Source organism: Parasteatoda tepidariorum, chromosome 9 (assembly GCF_043381705.1).
Source record: "Parasteatoda tepidariorum isolate YZ-2023 chromosome 9, CAS_Ptep_4.0, whole genome shotgun sequence".
NCBI lineage: Eukaryota > Metazoa > Arthropoda > Arachnida > Araneae > Theridiidae > Parasteatoda > Parasteatoda tepidariorum.
The window spans coordinates 86,342,110-86,363,011 of NC_092212.1; the positions used below are offsets into that span (position 1 = coordinate 86,342,110).

Sequence of the window (20,902 nt, forward strand, 5' to 3'; positions counted from 1 at the left end):
TTCGAATGAAGAAGGGAGTTGATATAATAGAAGTAAAATTAATAAGTAATACTTGTGAAATTAATTTTCAATGCTTATTTGTTCTTGTTGTGTGTTTTAAATATACAAACATTATTTACTCAATGGGATTTGCTTTTTTAATTGTATGTGTTAAAGTTGAGGCCCCTACAGTAGCTCTTAATTAAGACTCAGATTTTTAATTTTTTTTTCTTTTTAAAAATTTTGCCCTTTACTGACATTTTCTGAGATTTTGGAATTTTTTATTTTTATTTTAGAACATATTTTAAAATCCTTGGCAATTTTTTTTCTTTCTAACTTTTTTGGAAGCTTGTTTCTGCAGGTGGTTTTGGGAAACAGATTAACTACTGTTCTATTATAGACAGCAGTNATATATTAATCATCAGGTCTTGGTGGTGGTTTAACTCGGTTCATGAGATCGTATCTTTGGAAGGACACAGCATCTGTTGCTAGGATACCCAAGAAAGAGCTCCGAATTTCCTGGAGAGAAGGGGGGGTACACGCGTCAGGAAAAGGTCGATGCGTGGGAGTTTGGGACATAGTGTAGAATTCGTGCGGGGGTGGACATCGATCCAAGAAACAGTTATTATCGCTCTCTGGGGCAGGAAATGCCTTTTCTTCGTAGAAATTTTTTTCTCGTAATTGTTCTTCGGTACCACTAAAGTCACATTTTGAGAAATATATTAAATTATGCAAAATTTTATTTTCTTCCCCGAATCTAAAAGCTCTTTTCCTTTACTTAGCGATAAAATCAATTCCAATAAACCTTCTATGTTAGCTGAATTTCACGTAAAAGGTAAGGCAGAAAGAAATCCTACGTATGAATAAGAGATTTTAAAATAATTTTAATGTTCATTTGTAAAACGAAAGAATAAATAAATCCGCATACAGTATAATATAATGGATATTAATGAATTGGCGTAACAGAAACAAAACATACTGTGAATTTTGACTTTTAAGTAAACATGATTTGATAACTTTAAATTAAAAAAGGAGGAATATTTTTAGAGTAAATTTTGAAATCTATAAATCTGTAAAATGTCGTTTGAAAAGAAAAGAAAGAAAGAAAAAATAAAACATTTCCTTTTAATTAAACATACTGAAACATAAAAATAAAGCATACTGAGAAACATGTCAGTTTACATATTTTATATTAAATGTTAATTGAAAAAAAAAACATGTTCCACTTTTAAGGAATTATGCCGGTTTATAAATTTATGTAAAACATCGACTGAATTTTTTATTTTATTTTCACATGCAGTGAAACAATGCCGAAAGAACAACTTAAAAAAAAAAAAAAAAAAACATNAAAAAAGAAAGACCGTAAGATGGAATCCGAGCTAGAATCTGGAATGGACTGCTTTTGTCTGAAGAATGCAAAACCGGACTAAAAACTTTTGTCTGCAAAATCTTTTTAATAAAAAGCAATAGTGATGTGCAATAGTTTTTATCGTCATCATTACTATTGAATATTAATTTTAATCACAATTTGTCAAGAACTGATATCAAAGATAAACAAGAAAACCCATTATTTCGAATGGGGATACCTGCAAGTGACGTAGTGTGTGGGTATCCTGATGGATCGTTGAAGTGTGGCATTTGCTTACGTAAGCAACTGTTCTTTCCATTCTATTTCGAGTAAGGCAAGCCCAACAAGTATCCATTCTCTCAAGTGACGCATTCTTTTACAAAGATTCTTTCTCAAAGATTACAATTCTTGCACTCTATATTTACACAGAGATTTAGCGCAAAGACAGAGGAACATAAACAGACTCATTATGCTTCGAAGTTGCACAAAACAAAAATATATCATGGTTACAATAAAATGCATAAACAAATGAAAAATCAAAGTTAAGTGAAAGAATTATCTTTCAAGTAATTCGATGTGCGATACGGCTCTGTCATTTACTAACGTATCATTCATTAACATTCTAACTTGTGTAGAGACACTTGAATACGCCATTTTGCTGATTATGTAGCGCCGACATCATTGGTCAGATGTGTGGAAGATCTCCGTATCAATAAGTGAACTGCCTCTTATCAATCTTATAAGTACCTAATGGTGCGTTTGTTTTATTAAAATGAACTGATAAAGTTTCTTTTGTAAGGAAGAATATAACTTGACCGGTGGTCGCCCAAACATAACTTTAAGGTTTAAAACTGCAATATTTTACTTTATTGAATAAATGTTTTCAGAGCAAATATTTTCTTGACACTAAAAAGAAAATTCCAAGACAAGGTTGCCATAAGGTTTTCTGGGCAGTGTTTAAATGAAGACCCAGTCAGAAGTCGCAACTGCACGAGCAAAGCTGTAATTTAGAGAATGCTTCACTGAATGGAATCACTGAAGGCACTGTCAGAAAAGTTGTTACAAGAATGAACTCGCCATCTAAAGGAGTCGAAAAACTGTTGACAAAAGATTCCATCTCGAAACATATCATAAATGGGGTTTTAACTCCAGTTAATATTTTCAATAATTGTAAGCAAAAATATTTTATTCTGTAGCATTTGGCTATCTTTATTCACTTTTTGATCTGTGTTAATCCATCGACCGAATGTTGCAAAATTTAGGTTCTTTTTTAGTACAAGTCGCGAAAGAGGAAACTTTTTTCGGGCATGAAAGTGAGGATAGAACAAAAAATCTGAAAACACCTATAAAACCAAATCTTGAAAAAATAAATTTAGAAAATGTTGACAAAACATTTTTTTTTTTTAGTTGAGATTCACTTAACTGAATTCTGGAAAATTCAGTTCTAAAAATAATTCTATTTGCTCTAGCTTCCTTAAACCAAACATTTTTATGTCAGTCTTGTCTATTTGTGATCATTAGAGCCCGGATTTTGATGACCTAAAAAATCTCAACTAATGCCCTTAAAAAGGGCAAAAAATGACCTTAAAAAGGGCAAAAAATGACCTTAAAAATGCAAAAATTGCGCAAAATGCCTTAAATAAAGTAAAAATATTGAATTAAAAAAATGTTTTGCTCTTTAAAATTATTATGAGTCATTTCAAAATATAAAGCAATGCAATACTTGTTCTACGTTCATTAAAGTTTGAAAAATATGTTTGACAACAAATAACAAAATAACAAAAAAAGGAAAATATATTGACACCAAAATATTTTTCCTTTGTAGAGAAACTTTGAGGGATATAACAACTCCCATCTCATAATATTACTAAATATCAGAATTACATTGGATTATTAATTTTTTTTTTTTATTTTGAAATGTAAACGAGAGTCCCTAGTCTGAAAGTAAATTTTTATACCTGGAGAAGCTTCTTTCAACGTTTACTGATGTTATTGGTGCGTACTTGAAAAAGACGGTCTCACTTANTTTTGTTGATGCCCTATAAATCTAAAAAATTGCTCTAAAGGACAAAAAATGTCCAAAAATGCAAAAAATGCAAAAAAATGCAAATGTCATCAAAATCCGGGCCTTAGTGATCATGAATCATTTTTCTTTGTAATAACTTAAATAAGATTTAAAGTTTTATTGTCTTAACAAATTCTCTCAAAATTACCAGTGCAATTTCATCTACGATTAAGTTTTTTTTAATTCTTATTTAATTTTTGGGTGCTATAAAAAGTCGTTAAAATATTTTTTGCTTAAGAGATTGCTTAATACTAATACGAAAGTTATAATATTTCATAATTATGTGATTCATTATTTTAATTCGGTACATATGTTAACAGGGTAAAGCGAAATATAAAAGTAAGTATAACTCACTTGTTTTATTAATTGTAAAGCAATTAAGTTTAGCCTTATGTCTTAAATTTGAACAAAAATAATCAACATCATACGTAAGTAAAGACCATTAAATTAAGTATATTAAGTAAGCAATATTTTACAAGTAAACAATGCCTTTGTAATTTTAATTTAATATTATGCTGATGACAATCAAGAAAAGTGTTCATATTACTAGTTAAATTCTTACTGATAGTAAATTATGTTATAATATGACAATATGGGACATTAGATTTCTATAGTGTAGTAGGATATTCAGAGAATTTGTCGTTCATCAAAATTTTGACTCCTCATAAGAAAATGGTCAAATGTCAACTTCGTTATTGGATGACAATAAAAGTTTCATTTGTTTTCTAACTGTTTCAGACAAAATTTAAACCTCCGAATAGAATTTATCGTGAATCAAATTTTTGACCTTTTCTCATTTGATTGCTGAAGTTTCAACCGGAGTACCATGCTTGATGCCAATGCAATTTTTCTAAATGTTTCGAGTAAAATCAATTTAAATTCGACATTTTGATTTCTCCTCAACGAACTACAAGACGCAAACTGAAAGAGTACATTTAAAAAACTATATTTTCTAAATAGTCTAAAATTAAGTAAGCTAAATTTTTTAAAGAGACTAAAAAGCTTAAAACTGTAATATCTCTCCGAATTTACAGTTTAAAAATAATTTTGTTTTACTCAACACCAAATTAAACTTTTAAAGATATTAATAATAATTTAATAATTAATAAGTATCAATAATGGAGATACTGTGAATTATTTTCGTTTCCGAACACGTCCATTTTGGCATACTTTGGCTGGAGATTTTCCACAATCGAGAATTTGTTGTATTCTTCGCGCTGCTCAACAGAATCAATATCTATGTATGTTTTCAATATATATATGTCCGTTTCAAAATATATGTACGTTTTCAGTTGTGTAGCAAAGATAACTACATTTTAATTTTTAACTATCTTTGAACTGGATTCAATATTTTTTTTAATATTTAATTTCTCCTGTTGGGTTAAATTTAGTTAGAATTCATGTTCTCTCTGTGCATTTAAGCTCAAAGTAACATTCTTGTGTGACTTACTATGAATGAATACCAAAAATGGCATCTTCACCAGAAGCTATTCTTGGTGTACCAAGAATAAACTACACATCCTTTAAGGCTCACTTCTTCTCTCGAAAGTGATGCATCCTACTATGGATAGGCCAGACAAACAAAAAAAAAATTTCTTCTTAAAAAATAGAGTAATAGAAATGTTTATTACCCATTGACAAAATGGGTTTGGATTGTATGGCGTCCACACACTTTCGAACTGTGTTCAAGAATAATAGTAAACAGTGTGCATGCGTTACTATGGCAACCGCTGCTGTTCTTATTTTTATTTTCACTAGCAGGCATTTTTAATGCATTTACGTGGTAATAATTTAAAGTATTTTTTTTAATATTCCTTTTATTATTAACGTATAGTGACTGACTTGACGGTGATTTCAATATAAATATGAAGAAGAAAAAGTATTTTGTGGCGTCTCGAAGCAAGTATATAGGCAGGAGATATGAAAATCAATCAGACGACAAACATCCATGGAGACCCATGATTTGAAATGTTTAACGGAGTCAATCCAGAAAGAAAATCATTTGACCCATGGATAGCCAGTGATCGTATTAACGCTATCCCAACTTTTTTCTGGATTTTGTTTTTCTTTTCCTAGATTTTGTTTTTCTTTACCTTGTATTGAACTTGCAGTGATCTTCTGAAATAATGTTTACCTCCAACTTTTTATACAAATGCATTGAAAAATTAATGCGTAACATTTGGGAGGGTATAGCAATGAGTCCGATTTAACTTGCCATTTATGGGTAACTTACTTTGAAAACTATGTAATGAAAAAATTGTAGAGTAACAGAAAACGGTCTTAAACAAATTAGAACTGTTCTCATTACCTGGACTCTTAAGAGTGTTGATGACTGGTGCATTTGCAAAGAAGGTCTTCGTCTGAGATTATCTTACATCCCTTGCCTCTGCATTTCATATTCAAATGATTGTTTATGTTTTCAACTCATTCACTGACTTTCATTTTATCTTTATAGAAGCTGAATAGGATGTGAAAGAAGAAGAAGACACTCATCTCTCTCTCTGTATTAAGTCTGTTCAATAAATATGATTAGTCCATGCAGAAAAGAAACATCCTTTTATGTAACAAGTAAACACATTGGGCAATAGTTGCCATAGGGTGACTCTTATCAAATGGCGATTTTCTGCTACCCTAACTCCATTTTTTCCTCAGAAATGCATTTCAATATTTTTTTTAAATAATAAATATGAAATTATTATAAATAGTTCATAATATTCTGAAAATTGTTTCGTAATGTTTTTTTTTCCTTCTTCGTTATAGACCTTCAAAAGAAACCGACAGATTAAAATTTTTGAAGATGTGAAAAAATTGCCCTCTTCGATACTGTTTTTTTCCTTCTTTTTTATAACAGTAATTGAACAGCTGACCCAATTTTAGGTTTATAACTACCCTTGTTCAACTTCTTAGCCTTGTCATTTTAAACCCAATTCAGAAGACAAGGGAACTCCTGGATCGAGTATTGGGAGAAATTTAATGCCTTCGTGGAGGACTTTTTGATGGAACTAACCCGTATTCGCGTTATACGGAGAGAAAAACAACGAAAAATTCCCACGGTTACCCTGAAGGCAAAGGGACTCTAACACATGATCCGTCAACCACTGAGGATATTTTACGTCAGGACTGTGGTCGGTGCGAGCAGGGGGCGAAATTCGCATCAACCAGTATTAACTGTGGGATTCGAACCCGGTTCTCGTTATTGGAAGGCGAATCCTCTATCCCCTGAGCGATCACGGCTCAGTTAACTACATTTGTAACAAACTTGTTATAAATGTATTAAACTACAAAAATAATGTAGTTTTTCTGACCACTGGTTACAGATTCCAAATGTACTTTCAGCACTCTAATAACATGATAAGTGGCCCGAATTTTGATGGACGTTAAATGCAATCTGACGCTCGCCTTCTAATGAGGTGAACCAGGTTCGAATCACAGCTATGGCAGGTAGATACGAATTCCGCTACCGGCTCGCACCGACCACAGTGCTGACTTAAAATATCCTCAGTTGTAGGCGGATCGTAATTTAGAGCTCCGTTGCCGTCAGGCTGACCGGGGGAGGTTTTCGTTTGTTTTCTTCTCCATGTAAAGCAAATGCTGGTTAGTTCTATCAAAAAGCAAATCCCCGAAGGCAAATTTCTCTCAAAACATGATCCAGGAATTCCTTTGTCTTCTGGACTGGGTTCAAAAGGACAGGGCTACGGAGATGAACGTTAGTAGTCGCTTGTTGTTCAACGACGGTAGTAAAATAAAATTAACTCTGTCATGCAAATTCCAGGTGTAGTATGAAAAAATCGCATATACTATTTCCTTCATATCCGTAAAGTGCCAATGTTTTTTTTTATGTTAAAAGCATTGTTCTCTCTATTAAAATTTGATTTTATTGCTTTCTTTATGCAAAATTTATCCAGCAGGCAATATGCTGGCAAAGTTTTGAGTTTTTGGCAAATTTTTGATGTTTATTATGTGAGGAAAATCGTTTTTGAACCGCTAGCAGTCGAAGACCGTTAAGCAAGAATATCAAAATTTTGATTGAAAAAGATATAAAAAATATTAAATAGTGAAAAAAATTAATCTAATAATGAAAATGCATCGAAGTCTGACAGCTCACTACAAAATGAATTGACGCATGAAATATATAATAACTGATGATGTAGAGATGCAAATTAATAAGAAAAAAACTATCACAAAATAGGTTTTTTTTTTGTTATTAAAATATATTCATTTGCTTCAAATAATTAAAAAATAGTAATAAAATTCGATATTTCTCAAGCGCTCAAAAACAGGTGCCCATTCTCAAGACTCAACTGACGTCAATGAAGAGAACAAAAATTATTTGAAGCTAGAAAAGTAAAGTTGCCAACGAAAAAAATGTATAAAAGATGTAAAAAATAAAACAAACTAGAAAATCTTTTTTTTTACGCAAATGAAATCTTATTCATTGAAATCTCATTCATTCAAATGAAATCTTATTCATCATTAAATATATCCTCCCTTTTCGGTTTCTTAGAATTTATCATTAAACGCTAAACATACCAACACTTAATGAATACCTATTTCTACCATAAGCAGTCAAATGTCCGGACTTTATGTTTCTTGATTGAATGCATGAAATATGGATGTTAGGAAGAAAATAAACTAAAAAAACTTCATTATAGTTAAACAAAATTTTCATGTATTGCATACACAAAGAATAAGAATTTTTGATTCATTGCTCAACGCCTTTCTTACATATCAGGGTGTTTCCATTTGTACATTTTCCGCTAACATATTTCCTTTAATTATTATTATTTCTATAATTCATATTATTATTCTTATAATTGTAAAATTATATATAAGAATTATAATTCTTATTATTATTCTTATCATTAATATTATTTCTTCTAAGAACTTGTGATGTCTTGATCATTTTGGGCATTTTTCTGGCTAAAAACTAACAGTTTGTTGGAAATGATGTAAAGCTATTAAAATAAAATATGAGCAAAACATTTAGTTTTTGTCACTTTTTCTGACACAAATCTAAAATTTTTTTGTACTTTCTTGAAATTTGAATTCACAGTTATTCTGATTTGAACTCACCACGCAACAGTTTTTACAGAAATGTGCAACTCATCGAATGCAATATGTTGAACACGCATTACATCCTCATTTCTGATCCGATAACCTTATAAAGCAATAAATTGTTCTCCCGCTCAAATGACAGTTTGTGGTAGAAATAGGTAGACGACAAGTATTATTCGAAACAAACAAAATACAAAATAATAATAAATAGAATATTAGCCGTGTATAATTGTTAGAAAAAGTCATGATGAAGTCAAATGTGCAAAAACGATAAGATGATAAGAGATGCAAAAGTTCTTAAACGGTCATTTGATCGGTTATGGTACGTTTAGTGTTAATATCCATTTTTATCGAATGACGGCGCTTCGTTAACGGATTAAACTTAAAATCGATACATGTCATAAAATCCAAAATGTGTGATTTTGTAACAGATTACTTAAACCCAAAAAATACCAACGTGAAGGATCACAATTGGGTATAATATAGCCTACGTCACAGGTTGTGTTGTTCCTACTAAATTTAACCCATGAACGGCATTTTCTGCGAGCCTAACTTCAAGCCACAAATAAACAAACAAAGTGTTCGATCGTTTAAATAGCTGCTCGCCAGATTTTATTGCATTATAAAGAAAAGTTATTGAAACTAAATACAACTAAATAAACAACAACAACTAAAGCAAATAACAACAACTACTAATAACAATAACTAAATAAACAACAACTAAATTCCATTCGTTTAGCATTGCGTCATACGTTGTTCCTACTAAATCGAAGTAGTTGTGTTTTTTTCATATTATACCCAATTGTAAACAATTTATGATTTTTTAATTATATTTTTATAGAGACACTTTTAAAAAATGGACTTTTCTCATAGGTTTAACGGATGCCATTGTTATAAAGTAAACTACAAAAGATTCAATTTTGCTAAATATTTTAAAGATAACATTAATGATGTTATCAATAACAGCAATCATTTCTGTCGAAAATGAAAACCGCAGAACTTTGAAGAGTCTATAAGATTATTTAAGTCTGCTAAAGCACGAAAAAAATACATTTTAATGTTCATATATTTCCATGACATGAATAATTACAGCTTACAATAAAGAAATAATTCAGCTAATCAGTGACTTTTAGCAAAAATCACTGATTTCAATTGTTTGTGGTCACCAAACTACTTTTATTTTGACATAACATTGTTTTGTGGTCTTATATTTTGCATTAATTTATAGATACGTAAATTTTATCTTAGAAAAATAATCTTCAATTATCTGCTTTCAAACTTTCTTAGAATCCTGAATCATGCAGTTCAATAGATTAAATTTTATTGTTAGGACTCAAAATATTATGCAAACTTGAGTAATTTAATTTCAAAATATTTTGTGAGGAGCCCGGAGAATTTGTTGGGCCTGAATTTGTCTTGATCGTTCCCTGTCCGGTGTGTGAAATAAATGTTCCGTCGGCACAGAGTGTGACGTCAGCCAAACTAAAGTGTTTAAGGCTATAATGTTGCCATTTTCTCTTCTATGATTGAAATGAATAGCATTCCAAACAGTTTCTACAGATTGATCATTGATACATTTTAAGTCTGTTGGTGAGTAAAGTGACGTCAGTCGGAATCTTTATTGGGGGTGGGGGTGAAGAAACTTAATAATAAACCATTATATTTGAGTTGGCGAATGTGTCAGGTAAAGTAATGCAATCAAAAAATTCTTTTTCTTCTTCAGTATCAACGAAACAGATTTGATTTAGAATTTCTATAAACAAAGCAGCGATGGATGAGGGGAATAAAACCTTCCAATGAGGTGAATCAGGTTCGAATCCCGGCGATGGCGGGTCGGTACGAATTCCGGCTTGCAAAGATCGCAGTGCTGACGCGAAATATCCTAAGTGCTAGACGGATCGCGGGTTAGAGTCCGCTTGCATCACGGTTTTCGTGGTCTTCCTCTCCATGTGACGCAACAAATGGGGGTTAGCTCCATCGAAAAGTCCTCCACGAAGGCAAATTTCTTCCGATACGTGATCCAGGAGTGCCCTTGTCTTCTGGATTGAGTTCAAAATGACAAGTCTACGGAGTTGAACATCAGTAGTTGTAAATCCCAAAAATTGGGTCGGCTGATTAACGACGGATATGATATAAAGAAAGCTCATTTGAGTTGATTTTTATCGAAGTAATTTATGGATTGCAGCCTTTCCTGCATAAATATTGGATATCTTAAAACGATTATTTCACTCAAAGTATAAAAACTTTACTCATTATTTATAAATCTGTCGTGCAGTATTTAAGTAACACTAACGAGAGCAAGATGAAACCATCAACGAAAACCTTTGATGGAGAAAAGGTATCAAATTACATTTTGCAAGAGGATCTCGTCGGCCAAAAATGACAAGTCCCGGGATTTATGCGTAGGAAGCATTTTTTACATTTATTCTCGCCCTTATTTTGTGCAAATATGTAGCTACGCTTAACATTTCGACTTTAACGCACTACATTTTAAGAGTACGCAGATATTCTAAGAAAGATTTCCGTTTGCCGTTCTTTTAAGTTTGAAATATTAATCGGAAGGGGAAAAAAGTTCAATTGGATGTCTTTTTTTTATTATTTTGTTATTTAATGTTGGATTTCAATTTTTTTTTCCCTTCACGTTTTGCAGTTCCCCTGCATAAAAATTTGCATGTAGCTAAGTAGAAGGCTTTTTAGGAAAGTTAGTTGAATAGGGATCCTGTCATTTCGATCTTTCATTAGACAAAATGAATGAATGTGAGAAAATACAGTCCAAGGCCATAAAACGCACTCTAAGATTCTACGCAAAATCTTAATGATCAGATGATACTTTATACAGCATTATTGTTTTTACCTGGTGTGAACCTGTTGACGTTCGTGTATCCAAATCCGTGTTAAATGAGACGATGCATAATATAAATTTGACGATGAAATAAAGAGACAATATATTGAAAAAGAATATGGAATATTAATTATATCAAGCATTGTACTACAGTCGAACTCGTTTATAACGAGCACAAAGGGTCCGTAACATGTACTCGTTAAATCCGAGTGCTCGTAATAAACGGGTCCTTAAGGCAGGCGTGCAACCAGAAGNTTGGATAAATTTGGCAATATATTATATAAATATAGAATATTTACTATTTCAAGCATTATTATATTATAATAATTCGGTCAAATTAATTACATGTTTTGCACGAGTTTATAGGCAATACTTTTATAGTTAAACACACATGTAATGGGTTATCATTCGGAAGATTTTTTATACACTTCCTATTTGTATTTATTTTAAACGTATTACATGACAATGTCAACCCATTAATACACGAACGTAAACAAGTACAAACCGGTTTCAGTCGTTTAAGAATAATACAGCTGTATAGTATCACATGATAATTATAATTTCACATAAAATCTTAGAGCGCTTCTAATAATATGGCCAGTGACCGTAGAAACGCTTCAAAAATGCCATTTATGCTCTTTATTTAATTTATAACTTCCCAAACCGAAAATAATAATTGCTTTGCAATTTAATTTTTTTTTCCATCAGATAAACAAACTAAATTATTTAAAAACTATATTAAAATGACACACTATGTCAGGGTAATATAATAACGTAACGTAAATAATTTATGAAACAAAATATTTTTCTTCCCGCTCTCCGAAAAGTCTGCAAAACTTTTCTAGTGGTAGTAAATTAATCTGGAAAGCATCCACTTGAAAAAAATAGTGCGTGGAGTCCCTCCGCGCGGAAGAAGTTAAACTTCGTAACCTGCGACGTTAATTGTAGAGGAATCAGCAGTCGTAGAAGGATCACTAGTTCTATTCAACGACTCTTTTTCCTGCTCCGCTCGCTTCCGTGCTCTGTAATCACGGTAATATTGTGCATTTTTCCCTCGTGGACCTCTTGAACCAGTGGAAGTGCTTGTGGTTGCCTCATCGTCTCGCCATGGAAAATGTATTTGTATTAATAATGTATGTGAATGCGTCATAATGTAATTTCAAAAGAGAAAACCTAACAATCAATTGATATTCACAAGAGACGTACCTTGACATAACCTTAAATCCGTCGCATTGTCCGTGGGATTGTTTTCACTCATTTTTTACAATTGTGATCCACTAAATTTGAAAATAAAAAGTACTGCCCTATTAAATTATATGTGTATCAGAACAAACTAAAAAAATATTTAGGGAGAAACAATACTTTATGACTTTTATTATTTTTATGCTAGTGAGAACCAAAACAATATGGAAATAAATGAGGGAAAACTGAATCCTTCCAAGTGATTTCCCGGCCAATAAAAATGTAGCGTTAAACGTTTAACGCTACCTTGTTGGAAGCCGCATAAGAAGTATAACTTCAATAATTTTCTGTCCAAATACATCCATAGATTTTATATTAGTATCAGATGGGGAGAGTAGAAACCTTCATCTATGAAAAGGTATCCCAATCGAGTTAACGTGTCTTATATACTACGGAATTGTATTTTTGTAGTGGTAGACACACTACAATACTCTCCACCAGAATTATAGCTGCGATAGAATTCGATGAATGAATACCACTAGTTGCTGTTTTGCGAGAGGCCGGGAGAGCTGTATTAAGGTCACCGTATTTTTGAGTGCAAATTGGAAGAGCTGTATTAAGTTCACAGTCGTGGTTGCTCCTGTGTTGCCTTTAGCAGTCGAGTGAACACGTTGTACGTTATGTGTGATCGAGACTGAATAGCAACAGCGCGAGGAGGTGGATAATATCGCAGTCACATGTTGCAAGTCAACTGTTCAATGTGGACCCACCATCAAAGGCCAAAATAGGCGTGTTCATTTCGAAGTGGGAGTTTCTGTCAAGGTAGGCAGGTTCACATCACGTCCGGGTCACCAATGGGGTGAAAGTAGATATCGACACCATCAACCTTAATCTATGAAAAGGTGCCTTATTATAAAATCGAGTTAACATGTCTTATATACCAGTGAATTGGAATTTTATAGTAGTAGACGCACTATAGCATCAAGTTTTAAAAACGAGAAATATATTTTATGACATAATCATTTGTATAATGTTGGCACAAAACTTAAAAAGCTCGCAACGTAACGCAAAAGACGTTTTTATGCGAAATATTTTCCAGCTACATTATTTAGTTAATTTTATCAAAAGAGTTAATTTTAATTAAGTTTAAATAGTTGCATTATTATTAAATATTATTATTTCAAAATAATTTCTACTAAACACGAGACGTTCAATTTGAATTTGTTTAAAGCAGCTCAAAAGCCCTTCAAACTACCTCACCGCTTCTCTGATCATCCCGAATAATTTCGGCCAAAGCAGAATTTGTCTAAACGTTTTGTTTTATCACGTTTTTTATTCGGCCAGAAGGAAAACAAAAAATAATAATAATCTGCTGTGATTGGATGTTTGCCAATATTTGTGTCGGAGTTTAGCTATGTGTGAGACTGCAGACGTATTTTGTACAACAGGGGTTTCCAACTTACATGAGGCCGGGGGCCACAATTAAGCACACAAATCAAATGGCGGGCCGCAACTTTATCAAAATTTTTTGTAGGACTCTTTTATGTTTGAAGAAACATTAAATATTACTGTCAGAGTTTTACCAAGTTGTACAAAACANACCATGATGGTTCTTATCATTTTTAGTTTTAATTCAGATAGAAGTGTGTAAAACTAAAATTTTCATTCTTCATAGAAAATTAATTAAATATTTTACAAAATTGTATGAATTTTTAATAATGCATAGTTCTGTAAAAACAATGTATATTTTTACAATAATGGGCTAATGCAAGGTAAAAAATTAATTGACTATATTTGTAAAACCTTTTAACTGCTTCCCTGATTATCCCGAGTTAACTGGGGTACGTATATATTGCAAATATTTATTATCCCGATGAAACTTGGGCATATCAGAATTCGTCAATACATTTTGTTTTATCACATTTTTACTCGGCTGGAAGCAAAGCAAAAAATAATGATAATCTGCGGTGATTGGAAGTTATCCAATTTATTTTCGGAGTTTTGCTGCTTGTGGGACTGCAGACGTGTTTTGTGTAATTGTATATACAATGGTTGATGAATTTACACAGAAAAAAAAAGAGTCAAAAAATGGCGTTCGTAAGCGAAAGTGAAAGTAATGCAGATGATGAAGATGTGAACCTATACAGAGACTCATATTTCACTTTTTTTATTTGTCCGAGACAGTTTGGGAGAGTAAACGGATGGTAAATTAAATACTTTTTACACATAAAAAAGATTAAAATGGAACTTGTGTATTATGTTTTGTCTTAGTTCCTTGAATTTATTAATAAAATTAAAAAAAAAATACATTGCTTTTTTGTATTTTTTTTTCTTCAAAAAAAATTGGTGAAGGAAGCGATTAAGAACAATAGAAGAAAAATAATAATTTAGGAGATTTCGGTGTCCCCTTTTATTAACTGACAAATAAACAATCCTTTATACTTCATCAAAAATTACATGAAAAACGAGACCTATCATAATAATTTTGCCCCCTCCCCCTAATTTTACTTAAAGAAATACAATGAGAGTTCCCCTCGAATAAAAATAAATAAAATATATTATATCTTGTACAATTTTGTCTCTACATTAAAAAAAAAAGAAAGAAAGATCAGCTGTCTCCTCTGTTTTATAAATTCACCTTAACGTTACATTTTATTTTGCTGAATTGATGTGTTAAAAAAAAGGAGGATGGAAAAATGAAATAAAAAAATGCATCGTTTAATGAAAATTATTTGCAATTAAGAAAATATTGTAGGAGATGTATGAGTATTTTTCCATCCTTTCCAGAAGAGTAATTTATCCCTTGCATCGCCATATTCTTAGCGCCAATAGAATTGTGACACATTATTCGTGCGGCAAGGAGGAAATAAATGAACCTTGCATCGTCATCAGACACAGAGCACCAAGGATATTGGAGCATCTTAGTTAGTCAGAAAGCTTATAGTTAGTCATGGAGTCTTAACCTCCGTGACTTTTCTGGCCCACCACGGGCTGTAGCGGGAATACTCTACTTTTTTCAGTGGGTCGGAAAGCTATGAGAACTTTTTAATAACACTAAATTCAATTTGGAGATAAAATTACGATAACGTTTTAACTACAAGCGATTGAATCTCCAGTATAAATGTGAGTAGTGCTCTTTAAAAAGTGGTCGCAATGTCAACTCAGACACTATAGTTAACGTATGAAGTGAGAAATATTTTCTTGTTCAGATAAGTTACTTTCTTTATTTGATATATTTAAGTAGACGTGGACAAAAGTTTACAATTTGTTTATTTTAATTCAGTTGAATATTATTTATTATATTGTAACAAAATTTTCCTATGAATCTATGAATGACATATTTTTTCGGTTATGCTTTTCTAAATGTGTCCCGCGGTGGACTGATCATTAAGTTCCCAGCAGATCACCGAAGTCAAGCATCACTGGCTGCGGTCAGTGTGCGGGTGGGTGACCACTTGGATCAGTCTGCGTAGGGACCGAGGGTGTGCGGTATGGGTCCTCGTTAAACTGTTCTACCGTAAAGTGCTCGACTTCGCGCGCANTGTTAAAGAGCTAGAGTGGTGCCATCCCCTCTGCAGAGGATCAAAATTGTGATGGCATGTCTTCGGTTCATCCTCAGGGATATTTCCCAGACTGTCGCCAATAGCCCAATGTGTAGCTCTAGTGCGACGTAAATGAACAAATCAAATCATTTTCTAAATGTTAAGAATTTTTCCAACTTCTTCAAATAAAGCAACAACAAAAAATTGGGTGGAATAATAATTCTCGTTTTTATTTATTTATTTTAGCAATTCTTCAGTTGATTTCACAACATTAAGCAATAATAGAAAATTTTTGATTTTCATTGATTGGGCTACTCAAGATTCATAGCCGTAGCTGCAATTATAAATTGGCGATATTTCTTTGATCAGACACATTATTAAAACAAGCTCACAACATTTGTTTTTCACACCCAGATTTTACTTTCTTTTCAAAAACCATTCATTCCAATTCATCCAATGTTTACAAAGAAGCGACGCTATTTCGTGACCGATAAAAGTGTTCTTTATTTATTTATTTCTTTAAAGTAACCTGTTTTCTTTCTCAATCGAATGGAATTGAAGAATGGCATAAAACAAATCTGCATCTAAATATCATAAATAAGATGAAGAGTATGCAATTCAGAAAGACTATTTTTGCATAAAGAAAATGTATGTTTTCTTTCGCCGATTGAAATCAAAACATGTTCTCGAACGAATTTTATTAAAATTTTACAATAAAGCCAATTTAGAAATTGTTTATAACGTGAGTTTCATAATTATCATCGAATAAAAATAAATAAAAAATATTATATCTCGTGAAAGTTTGTCTCTACATTATAAAAAAAAATGAAAGAGCAGCTCTCGCCTCTGTTTTATAAAATCACCTTAACGTTATATTTTATTTTGCTGAATCTATGTGTAGAGAAAAAGTAATGGAAAAATAAAATTAAAAAATGCATCGTTTAATGGAAATTATTTGCAATTAAGCTATAAATATTAAGAAATACCCTACGGGCCGCTCTGCCGACTACAGAAATGTAACTATAGAGTGAAAATTTGACGTGTTGAGAGAGTCATGCTTAAATAAGTAAATGCGTAAGTAAAAGAAGCATTGTTTCACTAAAAATACTTCAAAATATCATTAACATATTCAATACTTTTTTAAGGAAACAGAAAGAAAAAATTTGTTTTTATTATCCACTATGTATCCAAACAATCAGTATTTGCGAATGGCATCTGCGCTAGATTATCTTTACAATTCGCTTTTTCTTTTACATCTCATAGGGCTGTCATTTTACGAATTTAATGTAAGGAAAACTTTGTTTACAACATATTTATGCATACATACTTACATATGCCACATAGCATTATGCCACATAGTGAGTGGGCTTCAAATTTTGTGAGTAATTATTTCTTTTGGCATGGTAGCCCCTAGTATGTTATAATTTAATACTTGTCTGAGTTGAGACATACCGCTGGAAATAATTATACAAAAAATTGGGGACTCACAACAACGTGGCATAATATGCATAAATATCTACGCATGTATTTCTAAGTGCGTATAATAGAGTTAAAATGGTGATATTGTTGCTCTCATACACTATATGTATATATATATTTGCAAATTTACTTGGTAGTTATTTACCATTTTTTAAAGTATATTTTGGCGTGTCCGAAGCAGCTGGCATCTCTGCACTTTGAAAGCAATGTAATTATATACTATAAGAGAAAGAAATAAAAATATGAGATATATATTTATGAAATATTCTGGCAGTTTATTTCTCAATACTCGTACTAAGCAAATGAAACCTTCAAAATTTTACACTCTGACATAAATTGACATTCTGCGTTTGTGATTACTCAAAATTTTGTCTAAATTACAATCGCGTCAAATTGACGCATATCCGTAGAGATAGGTATACTACAAAGAGAATTTCAATATTTCAACGCTTTTGAAGAAAATAGATTTCAATATATATTTACCTCGATCAATGGATAAAAGTCATTACAAGAGATAAAACAAAAATGCAAATGGGCATTGCAATTTTCCTTATAAAATTCGAAATGCGTCAAAATGACGCGTACCGTAAACCTAGTGTTAACTAATGCTCGTAGGCAAACAAGAATTAAATAATAAATAAATAATCTAGAAAAAAAATAGAAAGTGAACGACATGAAATAATTAAAGAAGTCGACATATTGCAAGCGCTCAAAAATAGGCGCCCATTCTCACAAGCATCATTTTCCAGACGTGAGTGAGGAAAACTGAAATTGTTTGACACAGAAAACGTACATTTGCCCACACAAAATGAAAAAAAAAATGGAAGAGCTGAAAATAAAAAATAATAATAAAAAAATAAATAAAAATGAAAAAAAAGAAACTTCTCAATATATTTTTTTTGTTTCACTCTTGACTACCACTGTTTTTCGAGTTATTTTCTTTTTTTATTTAGTCATTTAACGTTTACTGTTATATTGCTATGCTATAACTACATCTTTTCTGAAACAAGTGAACGGATTAGTTAGTATGTTACTTCAAATGTTACTATAAAATGCTTTCAGTTCCTTCGTGATGAGTGTTGGTTATATGAATCAAAAGCTCTTCATATCAATTTTCTCCATTTTTAAATGTGGATTTCCGCATCAGTGCTGCCATCTTCAGATTAATTCAGAAAACACGATATACCAATGAAGGATTTTGTTTGGGTAACAGTAAGGATTTGCTTTTGTTCAAGAAGAGAGGACTACTCTAAGAAATTATGTTGTGCGTTATGCATTCATTCATTTTTATTTTTATATCCGTCGTTGAACAGTCGACCCAATTCTGGGTTTACCACTACCAATGTTCAACTCCGTATCCTTGTCATTTTGATCCCAACCCAGAAGACAAGGGAACTCCTGGATCAGTACTCCCAGAGGATTGATTTGTTTTGGGAACATGGAGGACTTTGCGACTCGACAGATTTAACTTGCATCAGTCACCATTTTACTACACGGGCAGTCTTCGGCCACCTAGGTTCGAACCCACGAACTCTCGGACATGGGCCCAGCGCCTTACCGGCCAGGCTATCCCAGCCACTGCAAAGGCCATATTATGCGCTTATAAATACCGAATATATAAATTCTGCTTTCTTAAAAATAGATATAAGGTCAATGAGAAATGATCAAATGAATGAATGCGGACCGGGATAGCCTGGTTTGTAGGACACTGGGCAGATGTTGTGGGTTCGATCCCCACCGACTGATGACTCCCCGTGTAGTAAATGGTGACTGGTGCACGTTAAATCTGTCGGGTCACAAAGTCCTCCATGTTCTGAATTGGAGATGAATCGTAAAATCAAAATTACGATCTGTGGATGAATGAATGGATGTATGAATGGGTCACACCCTATAAACGGATGTGGCAGAAGTCGAATTCTTGGCCATAGATGGCGCCACTGGAAAACAAGAACACTCGCACCCCTCTGCATACGCTTACAACAACATGACCTTTACAGTGAGTAAAATTTTACTCACCTTCTCACAAAAGAAGGGCTTGAAAATTAAATTAATTTTTCTTTTTATAAATTAATTATTAATACTACGAAATATTTTAATGTAACGTTACTAGAAAGAAAAATAGAGGTAAAGAAACACTTCATAGAAAGTAGGAATGAGTTTCGATTTTATGAACATCAAATGACGCTGTATTCTGAAGCTAGACTAATTTAGTCTTAATTTGCATTTGCAATAGTATTATTTGCATTTGTATCTATAAACGTATTATCAACATTATTGGGCTTACGTAGGGGATTAAAAAAGATATATATTTTCTTCAAGACTTGAAAAGTATTGATGAGGTTTTGGAAAAGCGTTTCCATTAGCGCTATTGAAGCTTCACTGTGTATGCAGGAGCCAATCGAACCAATCGCTAAGGGGGTAAAAAGATAAGGTTAGCATGACGGGTAGCGTAAGACAAACCCTTTGCAAAATCTATATTCTATTGTGACAGATTTTTCGTTTTAAGGCAGTGAAAATTTTAATTATTACCCATTCGTAAAATGTGTCTTGGTTTGGATTGGATGGCTTCTACACACTTTTCAACCGTGTTCAAGAGAAATAGTAAATAGTGCGCATGCGTCGTCATTGCATGCGTTGCTATGGCAACTGCTGCTGTTTTTTATTTTATTTTCAGCAGCAGGCATTTTTAATGTATTTGCACAATAATAATTTATATTCTTTTTATTATTAACGTATAATTAAATACTGGTTTGACGGTGAATTCAATGTAAATATGAATGCTGAAGGAGGAGGAAAAGTATTTTGAAACACGTGCATATAGGCAGGAGGTATGAAAACAGATCAGACGACAAACATCCATGGAGACAGCAACCCATGATTTTAAATGTTTAACGGAGTTAATCCAGAAAGAAAAAACACTTGACCCATGGGTAACCACTGATCGTAATACAAGTTTCACAAATTTTTTGTTGATTTTTTTTTCTTTCTTTGATCTCCTTAAAAATATAGTTCATAAAAATTATATTTCATTTTAATAATTTCTCCTTTTAGATTTGCCGCCCGTTAGTTTCTATCGATAATCAAGCGATCGAAATTTCTCTGTTAATAGGGCAATAAATTGAGTTCACAGCGATTAAAACTTATAATGTTACACCAGGGATAGGACATTGATGATAGATTTAATATTTTGAATTTTATGTAGATTTTTCACTTCATGGGGCATTTTCTATGTTTCTTATATTTTAATTTGTCCTATTTTTAACCGATTTTTCCTATTATTACCCGAGTTAACGAGGGATAATCATAGAAGCATGTTGAAATATCGCCAAATAATTAATTAACATATTTGAGGTTATCCCCTCAATCCATTGAGATTGAGTCCTAGAACGTGAAGATCCAATCATTGGATC

General features: G+C 32.3%; 1 protein-coding gene across 1 annotated transcript in view; it reads left to right on the forward strand.

The window, feature by feature from the left end:
- Nucleotides 1–5,942, forward strand: part of LOC107437127 (uncharacterized) — a 28,207-nt gene extending 22,265 nt beyond the window's left edge. Inside the window, exon 6 of the mRNA XM_016049028.4 lies at nucleotides 5,848–5,942. Within this exon, the coding sequence (XP_015904514.1) occupies nucleotides 5,848–5,865 (18 nt within the window). The 3' untranslated portion in view covers nucleotides 5,866–5,942. The remainder of the gene's footprint in view (nucleotides 1–5,847) is intronic.
- The last annotated feature ends 14,960 nt before the right edge of the window (nucleotides 5,943–20,902 follow it).